The 19,018-nt window shown below is 39.4% G+C and overlaps 1 protein-coding gene across 1 annotated transcript in view; it reads right to left on the bottom strand.

Annotated features, from left to right (window-relative positions):
- Nucleotides 1-19,018, bottom strand: part of ANKFN1 (ankyrin repeat and fibronectin type III domain containing 1) — a 328,620-nt gene that overhangs the window by 265,326 nt on the left and 44,276 nt on the right. The window contains exon 2 of the mRNA XM_037742122.1: nucleotides 1,703-1,743. Within this exon, the coding sequence (XP_037598050.1) occupies nucleotides 1,703-1,743 (41 nt within the window). The remainder of the gene's footprint in view (nucleotides 1-1,702; nucleotides 1,744-19,018) is intronic.

Below are 19,018 nucleotides of genomic sequence, written 5' to 3'. Positions count from 1 at the left end.
CTGCATTCTAGGAGATAAAGGGTGCTTTCAACTGAAATTTTGATAAAGAGATCCTGGGGTAATACATATGTGTTTAAATTTACACATAATGACTTAAAATGCTGCCCTAAAGTGGGCTTCATCAAATTTCACCATTAATACATGCCAACTATCTTTCGGTATTTAACGTTAACTCATTTAAAATACTAGTACACCTAAATAGGCAGTAACAGTATGGTAAAGAGCTACCAAATATGAATATGCAAGAAAGCAAACATAAGCAATTTTCCCTGAACAGCATTCTGTGTTCAAAAGAAAGAATATAGTCAAAAGTTAACATTTGTACAAACAATATACTCATGATAGCATATGAAAAGGAGACTACTCAAAAAATCTAACGTGACTTTCTCAGTAAAAGCTACTTAAAACATTCATAGCATGCAGGTGTCTTGATAATGCAATAAAGACTAATGCAAGATAATACAGAGATTGACATTTTAAAAAACTCCAGTGAATGCATAATACATTGACATTAAATCTGAATGTTTTGAGGATGAATGTCTTTTGTGCTAATGCTTGAATATTTGATGTATAGCAGTGGGATCAATTTATTCTAGAGAGCAAACAAAAAACCATCATCCAGGGAAATCAGGAAAAACTAAGTTTTTCCTGCAGCTCAGCTGAACACATAATCTTCTCAGGGACTGAATGATTCAAAAGAGAATTGATTAGAACATGTATAATGTATATAATTCAACTGTGCTCTTTGGATTCTGATAGGTATACGAATGTCTAATTAAATGCTTCAGTGACTGCTGAGATGCATTCTCTGCTGGAAATTCTATATGAATTAGAAGTTGAGAGTTGTTGTATCCTCTAAGAGGGTGCATGACTCAACCATCTACCTTATAGTTGATTACTTGCTTAGTGACAAGCCAACTTACTACACTTTGAGCTACTTTTGAATAGCTAAGGTCTTTATATTAAATCTAAATCTACCCCCTGCTTTTGGAAAGTGGGTATTATTACATTACTCCAGAGACCCATGAAACTTTCTCTTTTTTTGTTAAACTTATTCTTACCTTCATTTTATTAAAAAAGAAAAAAAATTCACCCTAATTCCAAAGACAAAACTCAGAACTCCCAGTTTGGATCTGCTATAATTTTATTTGGTCTTTCAAAATAGAGGGGATTTGTAATTTGGGTATAGACTAAGAATAAAGAAATGTAATACACAGGAGATTAGTTCTGGAGAGAATACTGGTGTACAGAGTGGCCATAATGCAGTACACACAGGAAGGAATTATTAAGGTTACTACCATGCTGTTAAATAAGAAACAGTCTGTGACTACATGGTGAGGAGCAACTGGGAAAAGAGAAATAAATTAGTCATTTGAGAGAACTGAATATTTAAACGTTTAGTGTCACGTGGTCATAATATCTAAATGAACATTGCCTATATTTGTACTCTTCACTTTTATCTAGCTTTTTAGATGCAATATTGTCACAACCACAATTAGTTTCAATCTGCTTCCAAAATGGTTTCTTAAATGCTTCATGGTGTTATACAAATCAATAGTATGAAATGTTATATTGGCTGTGTGTGTTGAACCAGACTTTAAAAATGCAGCAATGTGAGACGGGAGCCTTAAAGATTAGCCTTTAAAAATTTAGGAATTACAGCTGAGAAGTAGATACCATTTCAAGGAGGAAATGTACTTACATTTTGCTGCAAGTGAAATGCCTGTCTTTAAAGAGTAGCCTCTGAAACAAAGAAAGAAAAAATGAATGTCAAAAAATTGTACAGTAATCAATTCAAAATGAAAAAGAATCACCTTTGAAGCCACTGACTGAGGAAAAAAAAAAGATAGCGAGAGAGAATCCTAGCCTAGAGATGAGTATACATTTAATGGGAGACTTTTCTTGTGGATACAGGAAGCAGTAGCCCACCAAGAAAACATTTATGCTAGCTGCTATATCTCATTGCATGCTCTGCTCCCTGCTCTTGAATATCCTAGAATTTCAAGACGACTTGATGCTCACTTTGTCTCTCAGGTCCAATCTTGGAGAATGAAAATATAAGTCTGGTTGGCTAGTTCAATGGCTTAGACGCTCATCATTCTCTTGCTTCTGGTGCACACTGACATTGTACCTTGTTCTCGTTGGCCAAGTGCTGACACCTTGTTCCTTTAAATGAAACTCCTAAAGATTATGGTTTTCCCAATTCATGCTTATTAGGATAAATGGACAGTTTTCTTTTCCAAGAAATAGAAAGCTTCTGTGGGAGATGTGAGGAGGGGGATTGAAACCAGTGCCAAGCTTCTCTTTATTCAAGATGTCGGTGAAAGGGGGAGGAGCAATTAGACTGTGCCTACGCTTGGAAGGCCAATTGTGCAGGCAATTTGTTCAGTGTGGCAGCCCATCAGACAATTCAGCTTGCTTCTAAATTCATAATTTATTAGATTATAGTGGTTATAGCAAAAGGGGTACTTTTTAGGGTAGTATATTTAATAGGAAGTGGCAGGCAAGTCCCTGTGATTGACATGAGCTATTTGCATTCGGAGATTCAAGTGATTCCAGATCATTTCTAAGATTAAGCACTCAAGTCATGGTATCCTCAGATCTACAGAAAGATCTTTCCACACCACCCACATTGATCTGGATAGGTCAGATTAGTTACTTCAGTGGCCAATATTTTTCCAAGCTCTGCCATTTCTTAATAATAGTGTGATTTGGGCAAATTGGTTCAATGCTCTGAGATTGTAAAAATAATAGTAGTGGCTATTTCAAAGAATTGCTGTAAGGGTTAAATAAGATAATATATATAAAATGGTTAGAAAAAGTCCTACTCATGTCAGTGTAAACCAGAAGCAAGAAAATGATGGAAGTCTTAGCCATTGAGCTAACCAACCAGCCATATCGTATTTCCTCTCTCCACTACTACCTGGTATTGTTACTGTTGTTATTATTATTACCAGAAGGCCAAGTTGTAAAACCAAATTAAGAATATATGATAAATCCATGCAATGGGAGCTGAAAAGGTAGCTATGAGAAGGTCTTGCTGGAGTAAAATGTCTCCATTTATGGCAGTCAAAGCTGTACCCTTGTCCCAAATTTCTCTTCCAGATTGTATTTCTCTAATTTTCATTCCTCCAACTACTCAGTATCATTCAATTAACATCCTCCTCCTTGGAAAATCCCTACGTGTGTTAGCAAGCCACCTAATTCCTCATTTACTATCTGTGAAGATGGTTAGGAGTGGTATTCACAGACTGAAAATATTGTTAAATTATTAAATTTCTGGGCTTATGAATAATACAGATAATTCCTCTTTTTACAGGTAAGAGGTTGATACATTTTTATTCGACTGAGTTTCTTAGATGGATTCTATAGTTTGACCTGACAAGATCTCACATGTGTCACGAACTGGAACACTGTTCTGACCACAGTCTGACATACATTTCCTCCCACCCCTTGCCCTGCCAAACAAAAAAAGTGCACTGAAAATTCTTCTGAAATTGTGTATCCTTCAGCTCCTTTGAAGAACATGTTGCTAGGAAACAAATTTGGAACATTCTCACCTACTGAGAAAAGTTTCTACTGCTGCCTCACAGAACGGGTGGGTTGGTCTCTGACCACAAAAGTATTAACAAAGAAAATTATCTGTCTATTACTTCACAGATTCACCAGACAAGAGTTCTTTATTTGGGCAACATTTTCATAGCAATATCATTGATTACTTGGAAAATTATTCAGGGATGTCCTTGAGACTGCATTATGTAGCTATTTAATTCAATGTTACTGATCGTTTTTCTTGAGGACAAAATAAATCAAGCAGTTAAGCATACTGTGGTGGTGTGGATTTTCAGACCAGAGAGTTATATAAAAGCTCACCTCTGTTTTTTAAAGCTTATTTCCACAATAGACAGAGAAAAACCTCTTTCTCTTAAGGGAGAAAGAAAGGACTTAAAATTATTAATTCCTTCACTGAATGCTTATTGAGTGCCTACTATGTGCAGGGCATTGTGCTAGGTCCTAATAACACATCCCCTGCCCTCCTGAGTAACCTCTGTCTGCTTGCAGAGACAAGTAGACACATCACAATATAACACAAAATTACAACAGTGGTCAGTGAGGAGGGAAGGTGGAATCGGGTGATTACTCTGGACAGAAAGGTCAAGAAGGTTTAATTTGGGGAAGCACTGAAATAGCATCTGGTAAAAAAAAATTCATATTTAATAACAGTAATATGGAGTGCTTAATGCATCAGGAACCTCCTAATGTTCTGATTCGTTTATTCCTCATAACAACCCTAGGGAGATATTATTCTTACCCCAGAGTAGGACATAAGAAGGCAGACGAGGAATGTGGGGCAGACCAAGCAAGGGAACATCACTGAGTGCAAGGCCCTGCCCAGGAAGAACTGGCTCATCTGAGGGACCAAGAGATGAAAACCACCATGTATATTATTTGCATATACTTTGGCAGAGTCCATTCTTTCACACACAAGGGTCTTTAAGAGATCATGGATGGGGGTCTTCTTATGTGGATCCTAGAAGACTTTAGTTAGGGAAGCCTAGTCTCTCTGCTCCCACCTCAGGGGAGATGTGAGGGACATCCCGGCTCTGTCCTGTGCTTTGCCCGCCCGACACCTGGTGAGCTCCCTCAGAAGATCTGCATGGCCAGCAGGTTACCCTCCTCAGATCATGGTAGCACATGTGCCCGATTCAGTAGCAAGATCCCTACAGAACAGACTTTGTCTGAAGCCCTTGGATACCTTCTTTGGTCCCTTTGCTGGAATCCACTTTTATATGAACTGGGCTGAACACTAAGCATACATCTGTCTGTCCTCTCTTCTGAGAACATCTTATCTTTAAATCAAGCGCTCAACCAGGGGATTCTTCATACCACTCATTGATCTCAACTTCTCACCCTGGTTCCTGCGGTTGATCCCAAATTGTTGACATCCGTAATGACTTAGAAATTTCTGTTTGTTCTATGCTGATTAGGATATCTGGCTTGAGTTGCCAGTTATTAAAATGTTTATGGTTTGTAAAAAGTTGCATCAATGCAAGTACAATTGTATAATCTAATCTAGGGAGTAAAATTTCCTATATACCTATTCCTTTTTAGGATACATAATAAGCTAGTTCCTATATATTCAAGATTATGAATTTTGTTTTTTTTTTGTTTGTTTGTTTTTTGAGACGGAGTCTCACTCTGTGGCCAGGCTAGAGTGCAGTGGCATGGTGGCACGATCTCAGCTTACTGCAACCTTTGCCTCTTGGATTCAAGGGATTCTCCTGCCTCAGCCTCCTGAATAGCTAGGATACAGGTGCATGCCACAACACACAGCTAATTTTTGTACTTTTAGTAGAGACGGGGTTTCACCATATTGGCCAGGACAGTCTATTAGAGATTATAGTGCTAGAAATCTAGAGGTCACATGATTATTCCTCATGGAATATAGACATCATTTAAAAGTTCTATATCCCAAACCTCTTAACTGGGGAAAGACAAGTACAAATTATTTTTAAACATAACATGATGAAAAAGGTAATTACTTAAAAGCTAAACTGGCTAGCTTCCTTTGCCTTTGAAGGGGAGATGAACTTGCTCATATCAGTAGGAAAGTAAATTTCTATATTGGTTTCCTAGCCTTAGTACTATGAACATTTGGGGCCTGATTGATTCTGTGTTGAGGGGGCTTTGTTCTATGCATTGTGGGCTATTTGGCGGTGACCTTGGCGTCTACCTCCAACATGCCAGTATTATCCTCTTCCTCATTTGTGACAACAAAAATGTCACAAAACATTGTCAAATGTTGCTGGAAGGGCACGATTGCTGGGCCCCTCCTCTCTAGTTAAGAACCACTGTTCTATGCATTCCGTTCAACATAATGTGGTGGAATTTTGAAGAACCATGCTAATACTTTGGAGTCACTAAAAGGTGAAACCACGAGGAAACGGTCTTTCATTTAGCAAACGTAAAGTTGTTCTAGACCTTGAATTCATGGTCTAGGAGCCAAATGTCTAGAATCCATGGTCTAGAAGACAGTGAGACAATGAAATTCCTAAAGTCAGCTAGGGGGCATTTGATAAGCAGTAGAGAGGTGGGATCTCTGGAGAAGGGAGGGCAGTGAGAAACTTTTGCTGGTTGAGGGGATGGAGGGAGGGACTTTAATGACAGGGATGCTTAGTATTCACTCCTCAATTATTTACTCTTCTATAAAGTAAGATTCCTTCCTTGTCCTAAAACCCTGACGTGGATGAGATCATGTTATCTCCCAGGATTCTGCAGAGATTTTAAGTGTGGAGTTTAAACCTGTCCGTAAACTTTGACCTCACCATTGTCATCTCTTTTTTCTTATATTTTCCATTTTCTTCTTTATCTTTCACATCCTACAATAGAAATTTTCCTTTTTTTGAGCATAATTTCTTGACCAGAATCCCTAGCAAGCTTAATTACCCCATGGAATGCTGGATTTGAGGTATAGGAAGTCAGAAAGGCCCTTTAGGCTGATCTGGGCAGAGTTCCACCTAAAAAGTGGCATCCTTAAGAACGTGGGGTCCTCCACCTGAGGCCTTGCTTTACTGATGGGTAAATTGAGGCATAAAGGGGTGTAGTGCCTTGTTTAAGGAATAGAAATGGGGCCTTTTGGCTCCCATTTTTGTGTATTTTCTAGCAGAACATGCCGTCTCTGGAAATCACCCTTCTCTGATTAACTGACATCAACATTCAGAAAGGTCTTTGATTTCTGTGCTAGCCACGTCAATGTAAAAACCTTGTTAGAATAAAAAAGCAGAATAAGAGCTGTTTGACTAAAGACTCTCTCCAATGATGCCTTGAAGTTCCATTTATATTCAAATCTTTTCTACATGACACCATTATGATCAGATGCTGAATATTTTCAACTTTCACACATATCTTTCCAAATTTCTAACTCCAAGTTGTCAGCCAACAATACAGACTCACAGAACTCTTTCATGTCTCATAGGCTACTGTCCAAATGTTATAATTAAATAATAAATTTCCAAGGATTAGTTATTCCAATATCAGAGTGGCAGTTTTGGCAAGGAATAAAGGATCTGCTTTCAAAACTGCTGTGGATAATATGAAAGCTGATCAATGGCCAGTGTTTACATATTAAGCTATCAGTTTTAATAGAACATTTTCTTTGAAGCCACAAAATATTATGAAGTCTACATATATAAAATTTGGGGAAAAAAACACAACTGATGTTCTTTCTCACAAAAGGTGTCCTCAATTGATGCTGTACTAAATCCCTTCTAACAGGAGAGCAAATGGCTTGAATTCCCTATGCATCGGAGCATGAACTCGACAACTTTTTACTCATATTTTTATCTTCCATGGTGTCTAGCATGTGCAACACATAGTGGCTATTGAATAGAGTGCAGTAAGGTGAACAAACCTCTAGGCTTCTCCCACAACCAAATTCTGTCTGCCCAGCAGCCTTCCACCCACACTGCCTTTGGCACCAATACCTGTGCCCGGGACCAGGTACCTCATTTGTGGGGCTCAGTGCAAAAATGAAAAGATGGGGACCCATGTTACAAAATTATTAAGAATTTCAAGACAGAGATAGCAGAGTACTAAACTGAGCACAGAGCCCCGTGTGGCTTCGCTGAGTGCAAGCCCGTGGAGCTGGCCCTATCTGTGCCCAACTTGTTTTGCAGCCTTCTGATTCCTACATCCACTTGAATCATACCTCCTGTGCCAAGTGAAAAACCTATGCTTGGGGTATCCTTAACTCTTTCTTTCCTGTCTCAATCAGATTCTTTTTTCTTGGGCCCATGCCCCTTCATCCTCCTGTTCTTGCCCCTTTCATTATGTTTTCTGGAACCCTATTCTAAGTTGAGAAAATTCACCTCTGTCTCAGCCTTCTTAGCATTGCTGCTCATCTTATTGGTAACGGGCTTTCTCACACAATCATTCCGTAGGGTAGGTGCTAGTCTCATCCCAATTTACAGATGAGGAAACAGGGTGTGGTGAAGGGCAGACAGAGAGGTTAAATTGCCCAAAGTCACAGCTGGTAAGTGATAGATTCGGAATCTGGACTCAGGCAGTGTGGTGTTCTCATACCTAACCATGGTGCTCTGCTGTTCCAGGGTCATTCCCAGTCAGGGCTAAAGTATACAGCTTCCTGTACAGAGCCCAACTTACTCGGCCACATAAGGTGACTTTATGCCAGAGGCAGGAGTTTGGAGACAGGGATGATAGATGACCATAAGTGAACATAAGCATCACTCAGGAAATCCTCAGAGATATTGGAAAAGTGGGTGGATTTCTTCAAGTTATGTGGATGGGGACTTGATTCATTTAACTTGGTTATGAACTCCAAAAGGTTAGAGTCCTTGGGGTACTTGGTTTATACATATCAGTACACATTGCTATACATCCTTATTTTTAACAGCTGTATATTATTTGTTTGCATGTTAGCCCATTTTTTCCACAGAGGATAACAGCAGCAAATAATGGAAACCATTAGAAGAAGTAGACTCAAAAGGGCTGAAGATGACAAGTGGCTTAAATATTCCAGAGGTCTAAGAGAATGAGGGCTGACTAGTAGCCTTTGGGATTAGTGATGGGTGGGTCAGAGGAAATCTTGGAGAAAGATACTTTGCAGAGTGGAAGGAATGGAAACCAGGTTAAAGAGAATGAGGAGTTAGTGGGAGCTGCAGCTGAGGAAAGAATGAGGGGGCAGACACTAGCATTACTTTTTGCTAACCATGTATGCATGAGGCATATGCATTATCTAATTTGAATCTTGTAATCACCTGTGCAATGGGGAGCATCGCTCCATTTTTTAACACATATAAGATGAAATCTCAGAGATGTAACTCTCTCACGCCACACTCCTGGCCTATCTATTTTCAAAACTTGCTTTTCCTACTCTTTGATAAATTTTGGCTTAGAAAGGCAGCAGCTCCTCTGCGAAGCTTTTCTTGATTCCATCTACCCTCAACTTTCACCATCCCAGACAGAAATCAGCACTGTGTATCTTGGATATATTCTTGTTAAAGCATATTTGGTAAAGTTTTCTAATGAAAGAGCTGTACAACAGAAGTGAGTAAAGGTAAATCCCCAGAGGTTTGAGGATATGCCAGAGACCTCTGCACATTTTTGTGAAGCCTGATGTAATCTTTTAATAAATACAGGCTAACGTATGCTTCTGCTCCCAAATACATTCTAGTTTGTGTTAATACTAAAATGTTTTAAATTAATTACCACTAAGGTTACTCAATCCATCTTTTATACATACATCTGGAGTATGAGACACCCTAGTTTTACACCTTCTGCCATACCACTGTCTTGCTTCCTGGGGCATAAGAATGCCCATTCGGGATGTGTGGGTATATATTAATAACAAGTCTACAGGACGGTCCTCGCATCTTTTGCATCCCTGGGCACAGTATGATCCTTAACATGTGAAATGTGGAAGTGAACTGAAGTGAACTCAAAGGGATTACAGCATATATTAAACAATCACGTGCTCATTGCTTTAAGAACAGCTTTTGGGGTGAGAGTTATGTGGACTGAAATCCCAAATTACTTCCTTCAGCCTCAATTTCCTCTGTAAACCAGAAATCATGTTAGTCTTCCCCCAAGACTGTTGGAAAGTTGAAATGTGTTGCTCTATGGGCAGCACTTAGGATGGCCCCTAGCACATAACAAAGCTTTCTTAAATTAGTGGAAAGGTATAGATAGCTTACATAGGTGGAGAGGCAGAAATGCTTCTTTTGCCTCCTGCCTCTCCATGTTCTCCTTGAGGTGGAGGCTGCCATATTCCCTCACATGAGTGAGAGATGAGATGTGAGAACGACTGGCTTCACTCTTCACTTTTACTTTCTCCTCTGTCCAGGAGGAGATTGTCTTACTAGACTGTATGAAACCAGACATCCACTGTGGGCCATGTTTCTATAGTAGGCAGGCTTGCTGGTTACAGCAACTGCTCTGTGTGCACAGAGTCCCAGGTTCCCGTGTTGATGCTGCAAGTTAGGGGTCGGCCCTCTTGGGGCCAACTTCTCAGCCTGTGATGGGATGGTTGAATCACATTGCTCTGTTCCCAGATCCAGGTTCTTCAATTCAGAGGAGGGTAGTTAGAAACCCTGCTTTGGTTTCTTTAGTCAAGCTTCCTAGCTGCTCTGTATTTTAAAGTTACTGGATACTCCCTGGCTATCAGTAAAGTTGATATTTTGATACCATTTGTTGAAGAAGAGGGGGTGAAGGATTAGCATCTCAATCCCAATAAGTTAGTGCACTGCCTGGAAACCTTAAGAATAAATACAAAGAACTCAGATGTGAGGCCACTGCTCTTGGTAAAGCTATTGTGAACAGCTTTAGCATGAATGGGCAATGCCAGTCTTAGTTTCTGGCTTGTTTTGGTGGCAATGGCTTGTAGTAAATGTGTGGCTGAGACCAACATTGTGTTATTTGGACTAAGTAGCCAAACCCCCAACTAAATTCCATGCAAAGTAAAGAGAACTAGAGTGAGTGGTTTTGGCCTTTGGGTATAGTGCTAGGCACTGGAAATACCAGCTCAGTTGATCCAACTTGGATTCCCTTTTTTTTTTTGAATGGAGTTGCATAGGCTCAGTGGGGACTGCTGAAAGACTAACCTTCTCATGCCTTTAGCCTGCCCGCAGGCTCCTGGGGCTCCCTGCCCTGTGGTCTCAAACTGGATTCTTTCATAGAGCTTATTTCTTATCTTATTGTCACTATTCCAAAAGATAGAGAAAGAGAGAATCCTCTCTAAATTACTCTGTGAAACCAGTATCACCCTAATATCAAAACCGGGAAAGAACTTAACAAAAAAAGAAAACTACAGACCAATATCCCTGATGAACATAAATGCAAAAATTCTCAACAAAAGCCTAGCTAGTAGAATCCAACGGTATATCAAAATGATAATCCAACATGATCAAGTAGGTTTTATACCAGAAATGCAGGGATGGTTTCACATCTGCAAGTCAATAAATGTGATACACCACACAAACAGCATTAAAAACAAAAATTACATGATGTCAATAGCGTCAGAAAAAAACATTTGACAAAATCAGGCATCCCTTTATGATGAAAACCCCCAGCAAAATTAGCACAGAAGGAACATATCTTAAGGTAATAAAAGCCATCCATGACAAACTCACAGCCAATATTATACTGAATGGGGAGAAGTTGAAAGCATTTCCCCTGAGAACTGGAACAAGACAAGGATGCCCACTCTTGCCACTTGTATTCAACATAGTACTGGAAGTCCTAGCCAGAGCAATCAGACAGGAGAAAGAAAAAAAGGGCATCCAAATTGGTAATGAGGAAGTCAAACTGTCACTGTTTGCTGATGATATGATCATAAACCTAGAAAACCATAAAAAGTCATCCAGAAACTTCCTAGAACTGGTGAGTGAATTAGGAAAAGTTTCAGGATACAAAATTAATGTGCACAAATCAGTAGCTCTGCTATACACCAACAGCAACCAAGCTAAGAATCAAATCAAGAATTCAACCCCTTTTACAATAGCTGCAAACAATTTAAAATACTTAGGAATTTGCTTAACCAAGGAGGTGAAAGACCTCTATAGGAAAAACTACAAAACACTGTAGAAAGAAATTATGAATGACACAAATGGAAACACATTCCATGCTCAGGGATGGGTAGAATTAATATTGTAAAAATAACCATACTTTCAAAAGCAATCTATAAATTCAATGCAATTCCCATCAAAATGCCACCATCATTCTTCACAGAACTAGACAAAACCGTCCTAAAATTCATATGGAACCAAAAAGGAGCCTGCATAGCCAAAGCAAGACTAAGCAAAAAGTACAAATCTGGAGACATTACATTACCTGACTTCAAAGTATACTATAAAGCCATAGTCATTATGGTATTGGTACAAAAATAGCATATAGACCAGTGAAACAGAATAGAGAACCCAGAAATAAAGCTAAATATTTATGGTCAGCTGATCTTTGACAAAGCAAACAAAAACATAAAGTAGGAAAGGATACCCCATTCAACAAATGGTGCTGGAATAATTGGAAAGCCACATATAGAATAATGAAACTGGATCTCTCACCCTATACAAAAATCAAATCAGGATGGGTTAAAGACTAAAATCTAAGACCCGAAACTGTAAAAATTCTAGAAGACAACATTGGAAAAACCCTTTTAGACATTGGTTTAGGCAAAGAGTTCATAACCAAAAACCCAAAATTAAATGCAACAAAATCAAAGATAAATAGATGGGACTTAATTAAGCTAAAAAGCTTCTGCACAGCAAAAGAAATAATCAGCAGAATAAACCAACAACCCACAGAGTGGACTAAAATCTTTGCAATCTATATAGCTGACAAAGTACTAATATCCAGAATCTATAAGTGATATGGTTTGGCTCTGTGTCCTCACCCAAATCTCATCTTGATTGTAATCCCCAGAATCACCACATGTCGTGGGAGGGACCTGAGGAGAGGTAACTGAATCATGGGGATGGTTTCCTCCATGCTGTTATCGTGATAGTGAGTGAGTTCTCATTAGATCTGATGCTTTTATAAGCATCTGGCATTTCCCTTGCTGGCACTCATTCTCTCTCCTGCCACCCTGTGAAGAGGTGCCTACAGCCATGATTGTAAGTTTCCTGAGGCTTCCCCACCCAGACGGAACTCTGGGTCAATTAAACCTCTTTTCTTTATAAATTACATAATCTCAGATATTTCTTCATAGCAGCATGAGAATGGATTAATACAACAAAGAACTCAAATAAGCAAGAAAGAAATCCTAACAAAAAGTGGGCTAAGGACACAAATCAACAGATCTCGAAAGAAGATGTATAAATGGCCAACAAATATATGAAAAAAGATGCTTAACATCACAAATTATCAGGGAAATGCAAATCAAAACCACAATGTGGTATCACCCCACTTTTGCAAGAATGGCCATAATCACAAAATAACAGATGTTAGCATGGATGTAGCGAAAAGGGAACACGTATACTTTTTTCCAACCATCATGGAAAACAGTGTGGAGATTCCTTAAAAAACTAAAAGTCAATGTACCATATTGATCCAGCAATCCCACTCCTAGGTTATCTACCCAGAGGAAGTCATTATATGAAAAAGATACTTGTATGTGCATGTTTATAACAGCACCATTCACAAATTGCCAAAATATAGGACCAGTCCAAATGTCCATCAATCAATGAGTGGATAAAGAAAATGTGGTGTGTGTGTGTGTATTCCATAAATATCATGGAATACTACTCAGCCATAAAAAGGAACAAAATAATGGTATTTGCAGTAACCTGGATGGAACTGGAGACCATTATTATTCTAAGTGAAGTAGCTCAGGAATGGAAAACCAAACATTGTATGTTCTCATTCATAAGTGGGGAGCTAAGCTATGAGGATGGATGTGAAGGAATAAGAATGATACAATGGACTTTGGGCACTCAGGGGAAAAGGTGGGAGAGGTATGAGGGATAAAAGACTACATACTGGGTGCGGTGTACAATGCTTGGGTGATGGGTGCACCAAAACTCAGAAATCACCAATAAAGACCTTATTCATATAACCAAACACCGCCTGTACCTCAAAAGCCTAGTGAAATAATTAAAAAGTCACTCTCCTGAAAACAATACAGCTATTTCTTATATAAGATATTATTTCTTAAATGCATATCTGGTTATGACTCTGATTTAGGAGACCCTGACTCAGATAATGATTAAGGAGAATTTGGGCCCCTGGTTTGTTATCTTCAGGCATTCAGCTAGGAAGTATATTTAAAAGGCTCTTTTCTTGACAATCTGTTTCTTTCACACAAGGATAATTCCATACTTAACGTTCTGAGCAAGTTTACCCTAGTGCTGTTATTTTATTGATATCCTATCATCAGGTATATTGGTCTGTAGTTTTCTTTTTTTGTTACCTCCTTTCCTGGTTTTGGTATTTGGGTGATATTGGCTTCATAGAACAATTTAGGAAAGATTTCCTCTTTCTCTATATTTTGGAATAATGCCAACAGGATAAGAGCAATAGGGTAAATTTGCTCGGAAAGTTAAGAAAGAATGGAATTGTTTAAAACACAGGCTTTGATCTTGCATTTATAACATGAGCTGTTGAAAATGAAAGAAAAATGATGGAAGACACTTTGACAAGTGGAAGAAAAGGAGTTGCTTCTTTAGGAGAAATGTTGATATTGTAGAGACTAGGTTGGACAATATAAACCTGAAAAGTTTTAAACACTCTTAAAGGCAGGGTTAGAAAACAGGCATGATGACAGGTGCCAAAACATCCAATAAACAAAGAAAGAAAAGAAAGGAGACTACTCTTCCCAAAGATTGTTCAGATGTGTGAGACTACTAGGAGATGTACCCTTAAAGCTGCTGCATTGAGGAATAGAAGAGCCACACTGAATGGGGGTGTAAAATTTGTATAGGACCATGAGGGATGACCAGGAAGATCAGAGTGAAATTTTTCAGGGATTATTTCACTAGTGCCAAGATGAAAAAGTTATTATAGTAGTGAGGCAGGATCAGTGGATATATTAAGAGGAACTGCATGCAGTTAATCTTCTAAGGGAATGTTCAGGGAGAATGAGATAGCCAGACTAAGGCACTGGCTTTCCCACTGGGAGATTTTGCTCCCAGGGGACAGCTGGCAATGTCTGGAGACATTTTTTGATCATCAGGATTTTGAGGGCTGGGGAGGGGGTAAAGCTACTGCCTGCTAAAAATCCTATAATACACGCACAACAAATAATTATCTAGTCCAAAATGACAGTAGTGCCGAGATTGAGAAACCTTGTATAATGGCTGGGTGCAGTGGCTCACACCTATAATACCAGCACTTTGGGTGGCAGAGGCAGGCGGATCAGCTGAGGTCGGGAGTTTAAGACCAGCCTGGCCTTGGTCAGGTAACATGGTGAAACCCCATTTCTACTAAAAATACAAAAAATCAGCCGGGTGTGGTGGCATGTGCCTGTAGTCCCAGAACTCTGGAGGCTGAGGCAGGAGAATCACTTGAGCCTGGGAGGCAAAGGTTGCACTGAGCTAAGATTGTGCCACAGCATTTCAGCCTGTTGGGTGACAGAGAGAGTGAGACTGTGACAAAAAAAGAAAGAAAGAAAGAGAGAGAGAGAGAGAGGGAGAAAGAAAGAAAGAGAGAGAAAGAAATGAAAGAAAGAAAGAGAGAGAAAGAAAGAAAGAAAAAAAGAAAGAGAGAGAGAAAGAAATAAAGGGAAATCATGTGTAAGGAAAGCCAGTCCGGGCTACAACATTTGAGTCCAGATGGAGTCAGATGTTAGGCTGATGAGTACAAGTATCCTGCTTGGAGAGCCAGATGTGGACAGGATTTACTTAAACTATGAATATTTTGGCAGCTTATGAAGTTACTGGCTTCACATCTATTATTAAGGAGGATCTAAAAGGACAACATCTGGAATAGTCTCATGAAGACAACAAATGAATGGGAATGAAAGCAAAGAGAAAGAGAAAGGAGAGAGGTGCTATGATCCAGCCCAGGGTATTGGCACCACGTATGGAAAAGGGAGGAAGCCAAATTAGGCAGAATATTACACTTCTACAAACAGCTGAGTTTGTTTGAAAAGAGTGGAGGATGAGAAGACAACTGAAACAGTAGAGGCATTTGCCAATGCAATAGGAATGAAGGTGGCAGAGATGAATGTTCTTGCTATCAGTGAAGCAGCATAATTCACTCAAGGCCTGGAGATTTAAGGACCAAAGACCAAGGAAAGGCAGAACACATGGTAGAGGATGTAATGCCTGCCTAAGCAAGCCAGCTGCAGCTGCATCCGTAAGAGCTTCAGTCTGAAGATCGGTTGAGTTAACTATGCCAGGACAGAAGGTGAATCACTCAGAGACATGTCTGCAGCAGTGGTTCTCAAACACAGTGTGCATTAGGATCACCTGAAGAGCTTGTCAAAATCCAGATTGCTAGGCTCCAGCTTCAGAGTGTCTGATACAATAGGTCTGCATGAAGTTTGAGAATCTGCATTTCTAATGAACTCCCAGGCAATGCTGATGCACCTGTTCAGGGCGTACATTTTGAGAAGCATTAGCCTACAGAATTCCAGTGTAGGAAGCAAAGACAATAGACACTGCCTCCTGTGATTCTGCTGCAGGTGGAGAAATACAAAAAGTGGTGCAAGATTGAAACTCTGGGGAAGGCACAACTATGCACCTTGCTTAGACAGGGCCTCTCTCTTGGAGCACTGTGCTCTGAAAGGCAGAGGATACTGGGCTATTGTAAAAACCTACCCTTGATTGAGCATTGAAGAGGGGGCAGCATGTAGGGCTCAAACCTAGAATGGAAATGAAAAACAATAAAATGTATAGCAAAGAACTGAGCCACAAGAAGACCTGGAGACACAGGCCACCATTGATATTTCTTAATTTTGCAAGTAGAGATCAGTGTCTCAAAGGCCAGTCTCTGAGAAAGGAAACAGGGTGCATGGGCCATCCCTGTCTCTTGCCAAAGGAGATAGGAAGCACAGGGATAGTATTAATTTCTTCACATCTCTTGGCACAAAATATCTATGTTCAATTATTTATGCTCCCAGGTCACGAATGCTAGACAGGCATCCTAACAAAACTGAAACCAAAAACATTTTTTCTTTTTTCCAGGTGTTTCTGCCAGCCCTTCTCCCCCAGATAACACTGAGTGGTCTGCTGTGATCCATAGCTGATAGCCACAGTGTGGGCCTGGTACTTTCCACTCCATCAGCTTCTTTGCTGTTCCCTGTGCATATTCCCAACCAGCAGAAAGGGGGGTTGAATAGTTAGATTCAAGCAACAAACTCCATCCTGCGCTTCTCAAATCTAGTAAGAGACAACACAACTAAACTGCATACATTCATCTACTAAGGGCCTATCATGTAACCATGGTCCTCGGGGAGAGGGGAGCTTTATGAACAGTTGTAATTACTTGGAGGAAAAGCTTATGATGTAATGGAAAATAAAGCAGAAGAAAATGGAATAGATAATAATATGACAATTACATGAAAACGTAGCAAATAAAATAAAATCCTATATACAGACAAAACTATACATGGAAATGCACTGAAATATATACTAGGGCTATTGGTAAGTGGTAGGCATTTTCTCCAAAATTTTTTATTATGAATTTAAACTTAAAATATGCTAGGAATAATAAACTTATCAACTTTAAGTATTTTAACACAAGTGTTAACATCATAAAGTCATGAGGACATTTACTTCTCAAAGACAGGAAAAGCAGAAAGATAAATTTCAAAATAGCAGGGAAAATGTGAATGGAAGCATGCTTTGAGGTGATTAAGAGACTTGTTATCTGATAGAGGATATACGAAGAGGAAAGGATGATTACTTCTCCTATGGGGAGAGATTATTAACCAAGAGATTCCAATGTTCCTTGATATTTCAGATTTGATGCACAGTAAAAGAAAAGATGTCAAGCAAAGCTGGCCTAATATTGCTAACCAATTGCAGAAGTGTGAAAGAAATTTTAACACTCTATAGATATAATGAAAATCAACAAAGTTGGGAATGGCTTAATGAATACCACATGGAAACATAGAATGAATTGGCTATGAAAAAAATCAGAAATTTCTCTTCGAAGGGATGGCTATAGTATCACTTTTCATTATAAATGAGGAATATAAACACATTGTCAAAAATACACATTGTCAAATGAATTCAAACAAAAATATTTTGGCTCTCTGTCAGTTGAGTAGAATAAGTTTAGATTTTAATTTAAGTATCAAGAGAAAGGATCTAACAGTTTATGAGCAACTTTGCAGAGAGCAGAAGCAGTAAAAATTGCAAACAGATGATATGTAAATAAATATTTGCATCAACTGGTATAAATATTTAGAAGTGCTGACAACTCCCAATTATTTTGTTTTAAATGGTTCACACAGAAACTAATTTTTGACAATTGTACTCAGTTAATTAATACTTCAGTAGCTCAGCTAATGCTTTTGATCTTAAGAGTGCTTTGGGAAACAAGACTGGGTAGTCACCCCTTTGTACCAGAGAGAAATAAACTCTTCATTCAGTACTGAAATCATACTGATTTGCAAGCCTACTTCTGCAGCCAGGGAAATCTTGATCCAGGAGAATGGAGCCAAGAAGCGTATAATACAAAGTTGGTAAAACAAGTGGTGTTGGGATTATGGATGGGGAGGAAGTACAGGGACAAAGCTCACAAAAAAGCGTTGGACATTGATTTTGAAAGGTCTACATTATGACAGCGGTTTCCAATTAGTAATGTATGATCATAAACAGTGCCTGAGCAGGGAGTAGTGGCTTGTGCCTCTAATCCGTCACTTTGGGAGGTCAAGGGAGTGGATCACTTGAGGTCAGCAGTTTGAGACCAGCCTGGCCAACATGGCGAAAGCCTGCCTCTACTAAGAATGCAAACAGTAGCCAGGCGTGGTAGTGGGCATCTATAATCCCAGCTACTCAGGAGGCTGAGACAGGAGAATCACTTGAACCTAGAAGGCAGAGGTTGCAGTGAGTTGAGATCACCCCGCTGCACTCCAGCTTGGGTGCGGTGGCTCACGCTTGTAATCCCAGCACTTTGGGAAGCCAAGGTGGGTGGATCACCTGAGGTCAGGAGTTCAAGACCAGCCTGGTCAACATGGTGAAACCTCATCTCTACTAAAAATACAAAAATTAGCCAGGAGTGGTGGTGGGCACCTGTAATCCCAGTTACCTGGGAGGCTGAGGCAGGAGAATCACTTGAACCTGGGAGGTGGAGATTGAGGTGAGCCGAGATCATGCCGCTACACTCCAGCCTGGGAGACAGAGTGAGACTCCATCTCAATTAAATAAATAAATAAATAAATAAATAAAATAAAACAATAAAAATAAACAGTGCCTGATTTCCTAAGAGGGACAGCTTAGATATTTCAGAGAAAAAGCAGGCAGTCTGAAAGCTTGCACATTTCTTGCCCCTCCCATTATATTCCAGTACTAATTTCCTTTGCTAGTTATATATTTGTTATTATAAAAATAGATGCCCC

The sequence above is a fragment of the Cebus imitator genome, unplaced genomic scaffold (genome assembly GCF_001604975.1).
Source record: "Cebus imitator isolate Cc_AM_T3 unplaced genomic scaffold, Cebus_imitator-1.0 Scaffold115, whole genome shotgun sequence".
NCBI classification, from domain to species: Eukaryota; Metazoa; Chordata; class Mammalia; order Primates; family Cebidae; genus Cebus; species Cebus imitator.
Note: the sequence above shows the minus strand (reverse complement) of the source record. Positions and strands in the feature narration are given on the sequence as shown.